The sequence below is a fragment of the Thamnophis elegans genome, chromosome 9 (genome assembly GCF_009769535.1).
Source record: "Thamnophis elegans isolate rThaEle1 chromosome 9, rThaEle1.pri, whole genome shotgun sequence".
In the NCBI taxonomy this organism is placed as follows: Eukaryota; Metazoa; Chordata; class Lepidosauria; order Squamata; family Colubridae; genus Thamnophis; species Thamnophis elegans.
Genome location: NC_045549.1, coordinates 13940488 through 13956191, shown reverse-complemented (window position 1 = coordinate 13956191; position 15704 = coordinate 13940488). Strand labels below are relative to the sequence as shown.

Here is a 15704-nt window from a genome sequence, read left to right as displayed (position 1 = left end):
GCTCAATTTTGCCCTCCCCCAGCCCCCAGGAGCACTCTATAAACCTCCTAAAGGCTATCCATGCCATTTTTTTTCATAAAAAATGGGCCTGTTTGCTCATTTTTGCCCACCCCCCAAGAGCACTCTACAAGCCTCCTGAAGGCTATTCATGCCCTTTTTTCATGAAAAGTGGGCGTTTTGGGGAGGTTTGCAGAGCGCAACAAGTTTTTTTTTTTTTAAATTGCCTCTTCAAAACCTTTATGCGTCTTATAATCCGGTGCATTTTATACTCCGAAAAATACAGTACTGGAACTGTAACTCCATTACACAGGGGTGGGTTTCAAAAATTTTTTAGCAAGGAGTTCTCTGGCCGGTGGCTGGATGGGTATGGCCTAATCGGCCTCCTGCACCACGGCCCGAGGTGGGGGGGGCATTTTCGCCCTCCCTGGGCTCTAGAGGTTTTCCTTGAGCCTCCGGGAGGGCAAAAACTGCCCCCCCCGGGCACCAGAGGCCCTCTAGAGGCTAGAAAAGGGCCCATTTCCGGACTTCCTGAACTTCTGGTAGGCCCATTTTTCACCTGCTCCGAGCCTCCACACATGCTCTGCATTTACCTGCATCCAAAATGGGCCGCGTGGGGACTCCTGGGAGGGGTGGGGTGGGTGGGGCCAGCAGGAGTGGGATTTGGGGGTTCTCCAAACTGCAGAGAATCTTCGCTAGAGGCTCTCAAAAATGGAGTACTATCCTATTGGTAAAGCATACCTATAGTATGGGTAACCTAAGGGCCAATAATGTACTCTACACCTCTTCTATCTTATTTAAAAGCATGACTAACTCTTGATCAATAAAAGTTGCATAGCTGGCTCACCTGGTAAGCTTTGGGCTCTAGAATTTAAGAAGAAGAAAAGAATGAATGAATAAATACGCTAACAAAAATAAATGAAGTTGTTATCTGGTTTTATGGAACTGTGTTGTTTAAAGGCCTTAGAACAGGGGTGTCAACTTCAAGGCCCCGGGCCCATATCCAGTCTGGCGGGGGGGCGGGCGGTGCAAAGGACACAGCAAAAAGCAAAGGACCAGCCTGCAGTGACTCTGCCAGTAAAAATGGGCTCTCGAGCTCCGTTTTTGCTGGCAAAGGATTGCAGGGCCGTAGCAGCCAAAAATGGAGCTCAGGAGCCAGCTTTCACTGGCAGAGCACTCAGGCCACCACAGGCGCCCCCGACACGAGTCACGTTGAGCTGGCCACACCCACTCTGCCCCCCCCACAAGTCAAACACAACACTGATGTGTCCCTCAATGAAATCGAGCTTGACACCCCTACTTTAGAATCTTTAAATTCTGGTTAAATATATATGAGATTGTTGCGTCCTCCCGTGCCAGCTGACGGGCGGGGCCGGAGCAGCCGTTACCTGATTGGCTGCAGCGCACCCGCCGGCTGGCGGGAGAACAGCCGATCACCCATTGGCTGGCCAACTGACAGCTCAGGTATATAAAGAGCTGTCAGTTGGTCAGGAGCTGTGCGCGTTCTGAATCCTCTCTGTAGCTAGACCTGTTACAATAAATCTGTTAGAAACCGTTACTGTTGCAACGACGACTCTAGCCTTGTTACTTAAAAGAGATGAAAACATATATGTATACGAGGGCATGGCTAGCTCAGGAATTCTGGGGATTGAAGTCCACAGGCTGTACAGTCGCCATAGTTACCCAAGCCTGGTCTGTATGAATGTAAAGAAATACATACGCTGTGCCATTCCGGAGCCCAAATGGAGCAGTGTCCTCATTAGTCACCGAATAAACATCATAACAGTCTTTTATTTCATCTTTTAAATCTTCAGGTATGGAACATGAGGCATTCCTCACTTTCAGCTGCCGGATACGAGGCACTCCTAAAAGCAGATTCTCGTGGTAGATGAAACTTCTGTTTTCTGCTACTGTTTTATTATTGTACCACATCTCCCAGTACAGTCCATCCAACAACGGGCCCTCAGTGAACTGAAAGATTAAGCAAAATGTTTTCGACTGAGGATCAGCAATGCAGTGACTCCGATATGACTTGCTGGACTCTACTGAATGCCCGCCATTAACAAAAAATATATTTTAAAAAGGGATTGTTTTAAATTCATTGTAAAGCTTATAAATTGCCTTGAGGATCACTGTCTCCTCATTTACCATTCCTTGCCACTTGGCCGTTTAATAATTACATATCACTTTTATCATATATATTTATGGAGAATGAAAATCAATCAATATCTCTCCCTCTCTCTCTCTCTCTCTCCCCCCCCTCTCTCTCTCTGATGCTCTGCTTATGTCAAATCATATGATAGTGTTAACTGAAAAGACTATTTAGCTATTTAATATACTAGCAATTAATTTCTCCTGTTCATAATATAGCAATATTAAAAAAACATTAAACATTTATTAAAATTAAAACATAGATGATCCCTAACTGTTTACCTAAATTCTTTTCGCTACTATTGTGCACAATAGAAGTTGAACCGTTTTTTGTTATACCATGAATCAGGTCATATCTATCCATACAACTGTTCACAAAGCAAATCTATGTGTAACTACTTAGAAAAGGGTTTTTTTCTTGGTAATACATTAATGTGCATATAGCTCAAAGATCTCAAAAATCACATTTCAACTAGTACCTTCCAGAAATCTCCCATTGTGGACAATGATCTGAAATTGGTCTTCTCCATCTTTGATACTGGTGTGTCAAGAAAGAGCTGGGACATTACTCTTGTGTAGTAGTAAATGTTAGAGTTCACCATTCCGTAAGATACTGTAAAGAGGAATTTGGAAATAATAAGTATTTCAGATATAAATTTATTAATCATCATCTTCCTCCATAACAGGAAAGTGTAAAGTAATATTTTCTTCTCTACTATATTATCAAGAATTATCTCACATGGAGCTCTTTAGGATGAATGAATCTAGGTGCTAGATTGTCTATGTTTAATGCTAAATGGATGAGAAGTAGGTTTCCCTCCACGTATTATATATGAATTGTCCCAATGTCAGTTGAAAAATACAGGGTGGGGTTTTTTTGCATTCTTTTTATCAGATCCTTCTTATTTTGTGTTCAAAGTAGACAGGAAAATGGGAAACTTGTAGCTGTCTAAAATGATAAGACAGATTGATGTATATGTGTCTCGGTTGTTTATTTTCTTCTTTCTTTTACTTTGTTTTAATTGCTGGCTAAATGACGTAATAAAATTGAATTGAAACTGAAATTATCCAGATTAAGTTTCTGAAGAAAATGTACATTGAAGGCAGTCCTCTTATCCAATCATTAGGACATGGACTAGTTTCTAATATTAAACCTATTTGTTTATATTCAATATTTGAAAAAGGAAAAAAGCAAAAACATAAAAAAGATACATGATTTTTTAATTTATTTGTTTTGGTATCCAGAAAAGCATCTGCAGTAAGGTTGGTTACTTACTGAAGCACTTAACTGTAGCTACATTCGGTTAATCGCCTGCCCAATTATATTCTCTAGCAGAAATAAAACACTGCAGGAGACTGCATTGCAGACAAAAGCAGAGCTCTTTCAATATTTTATGTATCCCTAAACATGTTCTAAGAATCAGTTTGTTCTGCTTGTTAAAACCACCAAGCTAGACATCAAAAGACTGTGAGTTCTAACCCTGCCTTAGGCATCAGGTTTGCTGGGGGATTTTGGATCAGTTATTCCCTGTCAACCCTAGGAAGAATGAAATGGAACATTAGTTTAAAAAACATTACCAAGGATTTGTACATGTAATTGTCAGGAGTCATTATTGACTCAAAGGGACAAAAAAAAAATCCCATAGTTAAAGAGAGAATAGCTCTTTTAAGATCATCAATACATGTATCTCATCATGCTTTTGAATTGCGTGGAGCTGGCAGAAATGGCGAAATTGACTATTCTGGTTAAACGAAAGACAGGGGTGTCAAACTCAATTTCATTGAGGGCCACATATGGGTTGTGTTTGACCGGGGGGGGGGGGGGCTGGGGGCCTGGCCAGGATTGGTGTGGCCAGCTTGTATTCACTCGTGTTGGAGGCTCCTGTGGTGGCCCGAGCACTCTGCCAGAGAAAACGGGCTCCAGAGCTCTGTTTTTGGATGCGATGGCCTCCTGCAGCCCTCAGTGAAAATGGAGCTTGTGTGGCCCCTGTGTCTCGTTTTCAGCCGCGACAGCCTCCTGCAGTCCTCCTCAATCTCCATTTTCACTGGAAGAGGCACCATGGGCTGTTCCTTCACTTTTTCCAAATCTAAGCACTAAGAATTAGCAGTTTTCAGAACATCAAATTTGACTGGATTAGCAATAATTATGGCCTTGAATGAAGAAATCTTTCGGAACTCTATTTCATTATATATTAAATATCTGTTCACCATTAAAATATCAGCAACGACTACTTACAGATTGATAGGACCACAAGAAAAATCAGATATGTTATCAGCTCACGCAAAACACTTTTCAAGTATCTCTCTCGAGTTGTAGTTTCTTCCATGAGCCGAGTACCCCACAGACCTTTAAAAAGAATAACCAGGAATCCATAAGAAACATGATGTATTGATATATTAAAGGCATCTGTATAAGCTAGTCATGGTTTGCTGTTGTTTAGTCTGATGTATAAGCTTGGACATTTATTTCAGCCTTACAATATTAATACAAGACTTACTTTATATTATTTCAATAAGTTATATCTGCTAACCAGAACAACAAGGAAAAGAACTAGACAGAGAAGAAAGATTGCCACCTAACACGTGATAACCGATTTCAGGTAGTCCTCAACTTACAAACATTTGTTTAGTGAATGTTTAAAGATACAGCGGCACTAAAAAAAAAGACTTTATGATGACTTTTCATATTTACAATCATTGCAGCCACATCCATGTGGCCATGTGACCAAAATTCGGACACTTGGCAACTGGTTCATATTTATGATGGTTGAAGTATCCCAGGTTCATGGGATCCCCTTGTGCGACCTTCTGTCAAGCAAAATCAATGGGGAAGCCAGATTTGTTTAACAACCATGTTATTAACTTAAAAACTGCAGGATTCACTTAACAACTGTGGCAAGAAAGGTTGTAAACTGGGGAAGAATTCAGGTAACAACTGTCTTGCTTAGCAATGGCACTTTTGGGCTGAAATGTGGTTATAAGTCTGGATATCATTTGCATCAATATTACATCACTGCAGTCAGAGGCTGGTTTCACATAATTTTACTAGTGGTTGGCCGCGCACGAAAACTGTGAGCATGCACACACTTGCTTCATGAGCATGTGCAGCTTGCACGCATGCGTATGGCCTTCCATGCATGTGCTTTGCCCTCACGCATGGCTTGCACGCATGTGCGCAGCTTAGAAATTATGGCTAAATAGGGTGGCATAGAGCTGGGGAAGTCTAAACCGCCTGAATACCACCACTGACTGCAGTTCTAAGTACTACCAAGATCGTTCAAGCTGAAGAACAGTAACTGCTGATAAGAATAACCAAGTGAGAATGGCAAAACTTGGCCAGCAAAATGCACCTTGTGCAGTTTTTACTAGAAGATATGGAAATAGCTTTTGTAGGCAAAAAAGTATCTGAAAAACAAATATACAAAATTTAGTGGAATAGCATATGACTCTAGGTAAGGAAGTAGGTTTATCTCTGTCTTATTAGCAGTTAACAACTTTTCTCTCAAGTCCAACACAGTAACAGTGATACCAATGGCAACAGCATATAAATACATTGCAATGCTGATGCACTATTTACAAACATTACTAGATTGATGTTTTAAAAAACATTACTCCAAAAATGCAGTTTATTGCAAAGGTTCTTTTACAACATAAGAATTCATCAAAAAAGGATTTAAAGGTTTTAAACATCCCAAATAGGCCAAAAGAGCTACTTAGACTCTTTCGAAAGCCAGCCAGACCAGAAGGCTCAAAATGTATGTAACAGCAGCAAAGCAACAAAAAGAACTATAAAATTCTACACGATTGAAAGTCCACAGAAGTTTGGCTCTTCTCCATCAATTCATTAAAAAGCTGATTAAAATGGCAGTCCTCTTTCAAATGATATCAGGATGAAGGAGGCAAGAAATTGTTACTGCGTACATATATACACATGTGTACATAATTACATATTGGAACTTGTAAAACGTATTTGCATGCTGTCGTGTATCCCACTTGTCAGAGAATTAGGGATCCTTGCAAAAGATCAATTGACAGAAAGTTTTGTAGAAGTTTGCAGATTACTTAGTACCCATTACCTTCCACTTGAACAATTGGGGAAAAAATAGGACAGTGAAGATTTTATTTGCTCTCAATTTCTACCAGTTCTGGCTAATGGTGAAGGATTGCAATATCAGATTGACAATCTCTAATCTTAAAATTCAGAGATTTCTCTTAGTTATCTGAACAGCTGTGTCAAGTCATAGTGCAAATGAAAGTACTCTACATATTTCCCACATTTTAAAAAGCAAGCTATGCTAAACCATATTACTTTTGAATTAGACCGACAATGAAGACCAATCCCTTCTCTATAACAGTGGACTATAAAATAAGGGTTGGAAAAAATATCCATCTGGTTCAGTTCCAAGCTGGGAGAAAGAAGCTGGAAACAACATGGAGGCTGATTGAAAAGATGGCTTATTGATGAAGCAGAACCAACAACTATGTGTGATTCTGGGCAGCTGACAAAATGGAGTTGAGAGTGTGGGAGGTTATAACTTCTTTGGGCTTTGTATTTGAGCTTCCTGTTCCTGTGCAAGAACATGTCCTTTAATATTCTATTGGCTGCTGCCAGATTCCTATGTGGTCATGTAGGGGTTATGTAAGGGTCATAGCTGGCTCTATAGGCAAAAAGGAAATGCAAATCCTAGGTGTTTGAACTAATTTGGTTGACTTTGGATGGCTCTGGGAGTTATGCAATGAAGGGCCTTGTGTTCTGAAAGAGAGATGGACAATTCCTATTGTGCCTAATTTTAGAGGATCGGTGGGAAGGACGAGGCAGGAGCCAGAACTGGAGGAATGCAGAAGTGTTTATTAACAGGTCAGAACTATTTACAGGCGATTCAGCATCTTCCCTGCTTGACAGGTATTTATATGGAGCTGTCAAGCAGGGAAAGCCAATAAGCGCGCCCCTAGCGGCCCGCGCTTAGCCAAGCCGCGCCTTAGCCAATCAGGGCATGACTTGACTAGTTGCTAGCCGCTAGGTCGTAAAGTCGAGGACTTTCTGAGTCCTCAACACTAATGACTTTCGCTTGTGTTTCGCTTGAGAAGGGGGCTGCTTCAAATCCTACCAATACACTCTTGTTTCAAAATATCCTGTCTTGAATGGATTACCAAATCTGCATTTCTAAAAGCTGCCTCCTCAGTTTCTGCTTGGAGGGCAGGGAGACTAGTGCTGATTTCTGAATAGACTGGTGCAAAATATATACCGAGGGTGATGCTATTAAGAAAGACTGAGTTTGCTTCCTGCCTCTAAAAAAACATGTTCCTCCCTTTCCCATTTAGGAAAATATAATATTCTGCCTTTTTAAGTATTCATCAAAATATTTCATTCTTCTAGGAGGGGGAGCATGGCTTCCCACATCTGAATGATAAATGTTGCCAAAAGCAGTGCATCAAATCAGTTTTGTAGATCAAAACAGTAGTTGTACAAAATGTGCTCCTTTCGTCATACCAAAGGCATGTTGCTAAAAATAGCAGCATGAGCTATCCACAAAAGGAATTGCAATGCAAGAAAAAGGGTATAACTTAAGTTATATTATGCAATAAGTAAGTTTGCAAATATAGTTTAGCTCTTTTTAGCTGCTAACATCCTTCTCAAATAATTATCACTTGTGGTTTTTTTTAAATTAACTTTTAAAATATATGCTTCTTATAGCAAGACTTTCTGTCTTATGTGAATCATCCTGCATATAAATAAGTTGCAAACAAATATTACGTGAAAAGGAGTGGGATACAAAAAAAACCCCGCTTTACAGTACAAACTGAAATTAGCTGCAATTACGTTTGTATTTTTTTATTTCTACGGATTCATATGGCTACTCTTCTGGAATTCGCAGCTAGCTAGATGGTTATCCTGAACTGGAACAAATGAGCAAAGGCTGGTTGGCCGAGCAACAGAAAGTTTGAAATACACTCCGAGTGGATTGGAGTTTGCAACGCTTGGCAAAAAAGTATTTTATTTCTGGAAAAAATAAGCACAGGTCTGAGACAGGCTTAAAAAATAAAGCAGTTTATGAATCTTGTGTGATGCCCAAAGTAAAGGCTTCATATTTTTCTAGGACAGTTACAAAAACCTAAAGCTTTTCCTTAAGACTTTACATTTTAAAACATTTTTGCTCCTACAGCTGGAGACCATCTCAGCTTGCCTTGCTCAGGGCCTACAGCAGGGATGTCAAACTGGTGGCCCGCGGGCCGGATGCGTCCCGTGCTGGCGACGCCTGCCCCAGTGCCGCGATTGGGAATAACATCGCGAAACATACTACTTAATTTTTTTATAAAAACTGCTAGGTTCCATTGATGTCTTTTAAATTTAGATAGATAGGGAAGGTTAGTATTCAGGAATATTTTAATTGTAATAGTTAAAACTAGACAATCAGTGACTCCTTGGGTGACCGTTTCAGAGATATTTCCTTACCAGATTTCTCAGTGCTTTCAACAATGGCAGAACTTCCAAGGTATGGGTGGTCCTCAACGTACGACAATTGAGTACATAATTTATGTTGCTAAGTGAGACATTATGTGCATTTTGCCCCATTTTGCAACCTTTCTTGCCACAGTGGTTAACTGAACCACTGCAGATGTTAAGTTAGCAACATGGTTGTTAAATGAATCTGGTTTCTTCATCGACTTTGCTTGTCAGGCCACAAAAGCTGATCCACATGATCCCAGGATACTGCAAATATCAGTCAGTTACCAAGCATCTGAATTCTGATCATGTGACCCCCAGAATGTTGCAGCGGTCATAAGTGTGAAAAATGGTCGTGAGCCACGTCTCTAAATGAACTGGTGTAAATCAAGGACTACCTGTTCTTAAAAATTCAAATAGATATTCAGAGATGACTACGCCTTGAAAGTAACCCACATTACTCTGTAAATGTGTTATTGTTGAACATCAGCAGTTGACCAGAGGAAATGTTTTATAACATTTTGTATTATATCACAAAAGCTTGGTAACAATGTTGACGTCATACAGTGCTTTATAAAATTTGCCAAATCTCAATTCCACAGGAGTCATGGGTTCCAGATTTTGGATGTGTTCTGTCCACTAGCCCATTAATGGTATTTTGGTTGAAAAAGTTTTGTTTTATGATAGACCATTTCACCCAGTCAACGGCTATTTAACAACCGGTTCTCTGCCCTAATGATTTCTTCCAACAATCATTTCATCAAACTGCTCAGAAACTTGATAACTGGTTCTCCCAAAGTGGTGCGAACTGGCTGAATCCTACCACTGTCTAAAGATACTAAATTTTGTCATGAGACTATCCAGATGGTCTTAAGTCCAAAATGAGAACATGTAGGAACATTATGTTTGGATCAGAGGTGGGTTCCTACAAGTTTGCACCAGTTCGGTAGAACCGGTTCGTCAAATCTACCAAACTGGTTAGAAGAGGTTCCACCAGTGGACCCGGAAAGGAGGCCACACCTACAGAAGAGGTTCCAAAATTTTTTGAAACCCACCACTGGTTTGGATCTATAAAAGAAGCCCCAAACTTTTATTCACAACTATCCTTTTTCCAATTAAAACAAATACAGACTCAGGGGTGGGCTGCTACTGGGACTCCCGGGTTCGGGAGAACCCGTAGCTAACATTATGGCCGATTCAGAGAACCTCCAAATCCCACCCCTGGCTACCCATGCCCACCACGCTTCACCCCTCCCCTCCCTTCCCATGAGTCTCCATGTAGCCTGTTTTGGATACAGAGGCTCGGGGATTGGGGAAAGGTGCCTCCTGGACGTTCGGGGCCCATTTCCGGCTCCCAGAGTCTGGGGGAAGCAGTTTTCGCCCTCCCAGAGGCTCAAGGAAAGCCTCTGGAGCCTGGGAAAGGCAAAAACACCCCCCCCTCCGCCTTGCTGCAGGACGCTGACTAGGGCACACCCACCACAGCCACACCCACCCAGAAACCGGGCAGAGAACCCATTACTGAAATTTTTGAAGTCCATCCCTGCACAGACTGCAATTTAAAGTCAACATCAAACCCATCTGAAGGATATCAATTTGGAAAAAGTTGAGTCACCCACCAAAAGAATAAAATTCAGACAACAATGATTGACCTGCGAGTTAATAAATTAAAAAAAAAATACCATGTACCGAAAATACACTGTAACCCATCACTCTTTATAACTACAATTCAATGCCTTTTGAACCAGTACAATTGTTTTGGTAAACATTATGGAAGTTGCTGGCTATTGTCTTCTGGAACCTTTTTTTTGGGGGGGGGAGTTCTCAGTCCAATTAATCTACAACCCTGGGCTCTCCTGATGGTCTCCCATCCTGCTTTACTTTTTTTTTTTTGAGCTTTACTCTGTCCCTTTCAGGTCCCAGTCCTCTTGACAGCCACTTGTAGACAGAATGGGACAACTCACCACTTTGCTATAGCCAACTCGCTTTCTGCCAGAGCCAACTCCACATGGGACAATTTGTCACGGCCAATTTGCTGTGTGAAAACTTACCACAGGCAAGTTTATTCGATTCTTTAAAATAATTCTACAGAGGAATTATTGAGTCTGTCATCTGCACCTCTATAAATGTTTGGTTTGGTTCTGCAACCCAACAAGACAGACAGCGACTTCAGAAGATAATTAGAACTGCAGAAAAAACAATTACTAGCAACCTGCCTTCCATTGAGGACCTGTACACTGTGCGAGTCAAAAAGAGGGCTGTGAAAATATCTACAGACCTCTCACATGCTGGACATAAATTGTTTCAACTTCTACCCTCCAAATCACATTATAGGGCACTACACACCAGAACAACTAGACACAAGGACAGTTTTTCCCCAAACGACACCACTCTGCTAAACAAATAATTCCCCCAACACTGTCAAACTATTTACTAAGGCTGCATCACTATTAGTATTAATCTTCTCATCGTTCCTATCACCCATCTCCTCTCACTTAAGACTGTAACTTTGTTGCTTGTATCCTTACGATTGATAGTTTCCTAATATGATTTGATTGCTTATTTGTACCCTATGACTATCATTAAGGGTTGTACCTTATGATTTGTGATGATGTATCTTTTCTTTTATGCACACTGAGAGCATCTGCATCAAAAACAAATTGTGTGTCCAATCACATTTGGCCAATAAAGAATTCTATTCTATTCTAGTTTCATTCTTTTCCTATTCTATTCTTTTCTATTCTATTCTTAGTAATTCTTTCCTAATTCCATTCTTTCCCCTATTCTATTCTAGTAATTCTTTCCTAATTTCATTCTTTTCCTATTCTATTTTCTTTTCTATTCTATTCTTAGTAATTCTTTCCTAATTTCATTCTTTTTATATTCTATCCTATTCTATCCTATTCTTAGTAATTCTTTCCTAATTTCATTCTTCTCCTATTTTATTCTTAGTAATTCTTTCCTTATTCTATTCTATTCTATTCTATTCTATTCTATTCTATTCTAGTAATTCTTTCCTAATTTCATTCTTTCCCTATTCTATTGTAGAAATATTTTTATTTTTGTCATTCCCACTTCATGTTGTCCCTTCCTTCTGCATCCTTTCTTTAACGAGTCTATTTTACCATTTCTTCGATATTAAGTAACTATTGTCCCGGCGGGGCGAGTTGGCTGTGGCGAGACAGGTAGAGGCATCCGCCAAGGGCTGCCCTTCCTTCCAGGAGGGGGAAAGCAAGCCGCGGAAGGCGGGGAGGCGAGGCTGAGCCAGGCGGGCGCTCACTCACCTCGCAGTCGGCTCGCCAACCCTTTGGGCCAGGCGATGCGGTGCGGCGGGGGCCCCGCGGCCTCGCCGTCGCCCTCTTCGGGAGCGAAGCGCGCGGGCAGGGCGTCTCCTGCGGCGGCGGGGAAGGGACGGCCCCGCTCCCCTCCGCCTTCCTCCTCCTCCTCTTCCTCCTCATCGCCCCTCCGCCTGCGCCGCCGCTGCCTTCCCTGCGCGGCGTCGGGTGTCGGCGAGGCCGCTTCGCCCCGGCCCCACTCCACGTCCATCCTCAGCACCGGCCCGGCTACCGCCGTCGCCACCCTAGGCGGGTCTTCCTCTTCGGGCTCAAAGACCGGGTTGTCCCGGCTCCAGGCCTGCCTCGAGCAAGAGGAAAGCGGCGGCGAAGGCGAGCCTGAAGGCGGTCCCAGCTGTCCCAGCTCCAGCTGCTCCAGGCCGCCCGGGGGACAAAGTCCAACGCGCCCGCCGCCGCCCCCCGCGCCCGCCATTGTCCCCTTTGCAAGCCCCGCCGCCTCCGAAGCTTCCCCGCAGCCCCTCCGAGGAAACGGGGCGGGAAGTGAGCGCCGTCGCCCCCTTTTCTCTCCATCCCCGCCCACAGAGCCTCGGCAGCCAGGCTGGCGGAGCCAACGGCCTCCTCGGACAGGCGAAGGGGAGAGAAGCTCCCGAACTCAGCGGGCTTCCTTTGCGGGGGAAGTGGGAGTTCTCTGAGCCGATTTTCCCAGGAGTAAAATCTCCCCCCGAGTTTCCTTGGAGTGATTTCTAAGGGGAGAGCAAGGGGGAGAGGGAAGGAGAGGGATGGAGAAAGAGAAAGAGTGGGGGAGGAAGAGGGAAAGAGAGAGGGAGGGAAAAAGAGAGAAGGGGAGGGAGGGAGAGAAGTAGAGTGGGAGAGAGAAAGAGGGAGGGAGAGAGGGAGGGGGAAAGGAGAGAGGGAGGGAGAGGAAGGGAGAAAGGGAGGGAGAGCGGGGGAGGGAGAAGGAAGGAGATAAGGAGAGAGGAAGGGGGAGGAAGAGGGAGAAGAGAAGGGGAGAGGGAGGGAGATTAAGAGAAAAAGGGAGAGGGGAGGGAGGGAATGGGGGAGAGAGTGGGGAGAAGGAGGGAGAGAAAGAGTGGGAGAGAAGAAAGAGAGAGAGGGTGGGAGAGGAGGGAGGGGGAGAGATAGAGATGGATTGAGGGGCGGGGGGGGGAGGATTCAGCCCTAAATTCTGAATCAGAATTTAATATGGAATATGGAAACATTGGAAGGTCCAGTGGATTATCAGGGAGAAGCTGATGATCTGGATACAGTGCAAGATAGTCCTTGAGTTATGACCACAATTGAGCCCAACATTTATGTTGCTAAGTGAAACAATTTTGGTCAGTGAGTTTTGCCTCGTGTTACGACCTTTCTTGCCACAGTTGTTAAGTGGATCATTGCATGTGTTAAGTTAGTAAACCATATGGTTGATAGGTGAATCTGGGATTTCCCATTGATTTTGCTTGTCAGAAGGTCACAAAAGGGGATCACATTGACCCCGGGACACTGCAACCATCATAAATATGAGTGGGTTGCCAAGCATATGAATTTCGATCATGTGACGGGGAATGCTGCAAGGGTCGTAAGTGTGAAACACGGTCATGAGTCACTTTTTCCAGTGCCTTTTTAACAGTCCTTGAAAAAAAAAAAGTAAATTGAGGACTACCTGTATTCTTTTGTGTAACAAAGTGTTTGCCTGATCTTGTCTGTGCTCCAAAATATTAAGCAGGGTTGCCCTGATTAGACCTTGGGAAGAAAGATTTTATATCTATATCTATAGGGCTCTATAGCTATCTATAATCTATGTTCCATCTGTCTGTGTGTCTGTCTATATCTATCTATCTATCTATCTATCTATCTATCTATCTATCTATCTATCTATCTATCTATCCATCTATATCTGTCTATCTATCTATCTATCTCAATCTATCATCTGTCTGTCTATCATCTATATCAAACTATTTTCCATCTGTCCCATCTATATCTGTCTGCCTGTCTCTGCCTGCCTGCCTGCCTGCCTATCCATCCATCCATCAAAGATAAAACTGGTGCTGAATACCAACCTACTCACAGGGATGTTTTTATTAACCTAAAGTCTGCTGGAATCAGAGGTGGTATTCAGCAGGTTCTGACCAGTTCTGGAGAACCGGTGGCGGAAATTTTGAGTAGTTCCATAAATCCCCACCTCTGACTGGCCCTGCACCAATCTATTCTCTGCCTCCCGAGTCCCTGCTGATTAAGGGGGGATGGAATTTTACAGTATCCTTCCCCTGCCACGCCCACCAAGCCACGGCCACAGAACCAGCAGTAAAAAAAATTGAATCTCACCACTGGCTGGAATGTATATATTTTGTGATTAATACATAACGAGGCATTGCTATCTGATACCTTTGTTTCTTGTATTAAAATGATTGAACTATGTTCTTGTAAAATATTAGTGCTCCATGAATTAATCAATCTTTCTTTTTCCTTCCCCCTCAGTAAAATAAAGTCCTCTAGACTGGACTACTGCAACGTTCTCTACATGGGGCAGCCCTTGAAGAGCATTCGGAGACTTCAGCTTGTCCAGAATGCAGCCGCGCGAGCGATCGTGGGTGCACCTCGGTTCACCCATGTAACACCTATCCTCCGTGAGCTGCACTGGCTGCCTATTGGTCTTTGGATACGCTTCAAGGCGCTAGTCGTCACTTATAAAGCCCTTCATGGTATTGGACCTGGGTACTTGAGAGACCGCCTGCTGCCAATCACCTCCACTAGACCGATTAGATCCCACAGATTAGGCCTCCTCCGAATTCCATCCGCCGGCCAGCTACCCAGAGGAGAGCCTTCTCTGTGGCTGCTCCGACCCTCTGGAACGAACTCCCCGTGGAGATTCGAACCCTCACCCCCCTCCAGGCCTTCCGCAAAGCCCTTAAAACCTGGCTGTTCCGACAGGCCTGTGGCTAAAGAGCTGTTGCCCCCGTCTCGAATGGTATGACTGTTGTGTGTTTTAAATTATGCATTGTTATGTTTCGTTTTTTATTTTTATTTTTTTGTCTGTACCCCCCTTCCCTGATTTGAATTGTGAGCCGCCCTGAGTCCCCTTCGGGGGAAAAGGGCAGCATATAAATATAATCAAATCAAATCAATCACTACAGGAGTTGTTAAAAGAGAGAGAGAGGCATTTCAATAGGAAACAAGATTGCTAGTAATAAGAGTTTGCTTATTAAGAAACCTGCTAAGTTTGACTTTATGATCTGAAATCAGGGTCATTACTCCAAACCCATGATGGTGAACCTATGGCATGTGTGCCACCTGTGGCATGTGAGCCATCAGCTCCAGTGTGCATGCGCACACTGGCCAGCTGATTTTCAGCTTCTGGAGGGCCGGGGGGGGGGGGCATTTTCGCCTTCCCCAGGCTTCAGGAAAGCCTCCAGAGCCTGGGGAGGGTGAAAACGCCCCCCCTGCCCCCTGGAGGAAATACCAAGCTCAGCTTGGAGGTGCGTGGGGGTTGTGCATGCATGCGTATGTGCGCACGCTTTGCATTATGGGTGCCGGCACGCATGAATGCTATCGCGTGTGCAGCCTCGCATTTTTGGCACCCAACAACAAAAAGGTTAGCCATCACTGCTCCAAGCTGTTGAAAATAAATATTGATGTAACCCAGAACAACGACACCGTGGATTTATGCTCTAATTTAAATTTTATTATGACGTTTGGAGTCATTCTGACAACCACTGAGGGAACGCAGGAATACAGGTTCCCTATTCTTCTTCCTGAAATTCATTTTCTTGAGGCGGATCATTAAAGATATGCTCCAAAGGTTCCAGTAACATAATTGCCTC

General features: G+C 43.3%; 1 protein-coding gene across 3 annotated transcripts in view; it reads right to left on the bottom strand.

The window, feature by feature from the left end:
* Positions 1-12636, bottom strand: part of LOC116513224 (polycystin-2-like) — a 29980-nt gene extending 17344 nt beyond the window's left edge. For 2 of the 3 annotated variants that reach the window (XM_032224199.1, XM_032224200.1), the window contains exons 1-4: positions 11875-12634; positions 4385-4495; positions 2628-2761; positions 1718-1968 (exon numbers count right to left, since the gene is read on the bottom strand). In XM_032224199.1, the coding sequence (XP_032080090.1) occupies positions 1718-1968; positions 2628-2761; positions 4385-4495; positions 11875-12355 (977 nt within the window). In that variant the 5' untranslated portion in view covers positions 12356-12634. Of the gene's footprint in view, positions 1-1717; positions 1969-2627; positions 2762-4384; positions 4496-11874 lie in introns of all 3 variants that reach the window. The other variant, XM_032224201.1, reaches the window with a different exon arrangement.
* Positions 12637-15704: the final 3068 nt, after the last annotated feature.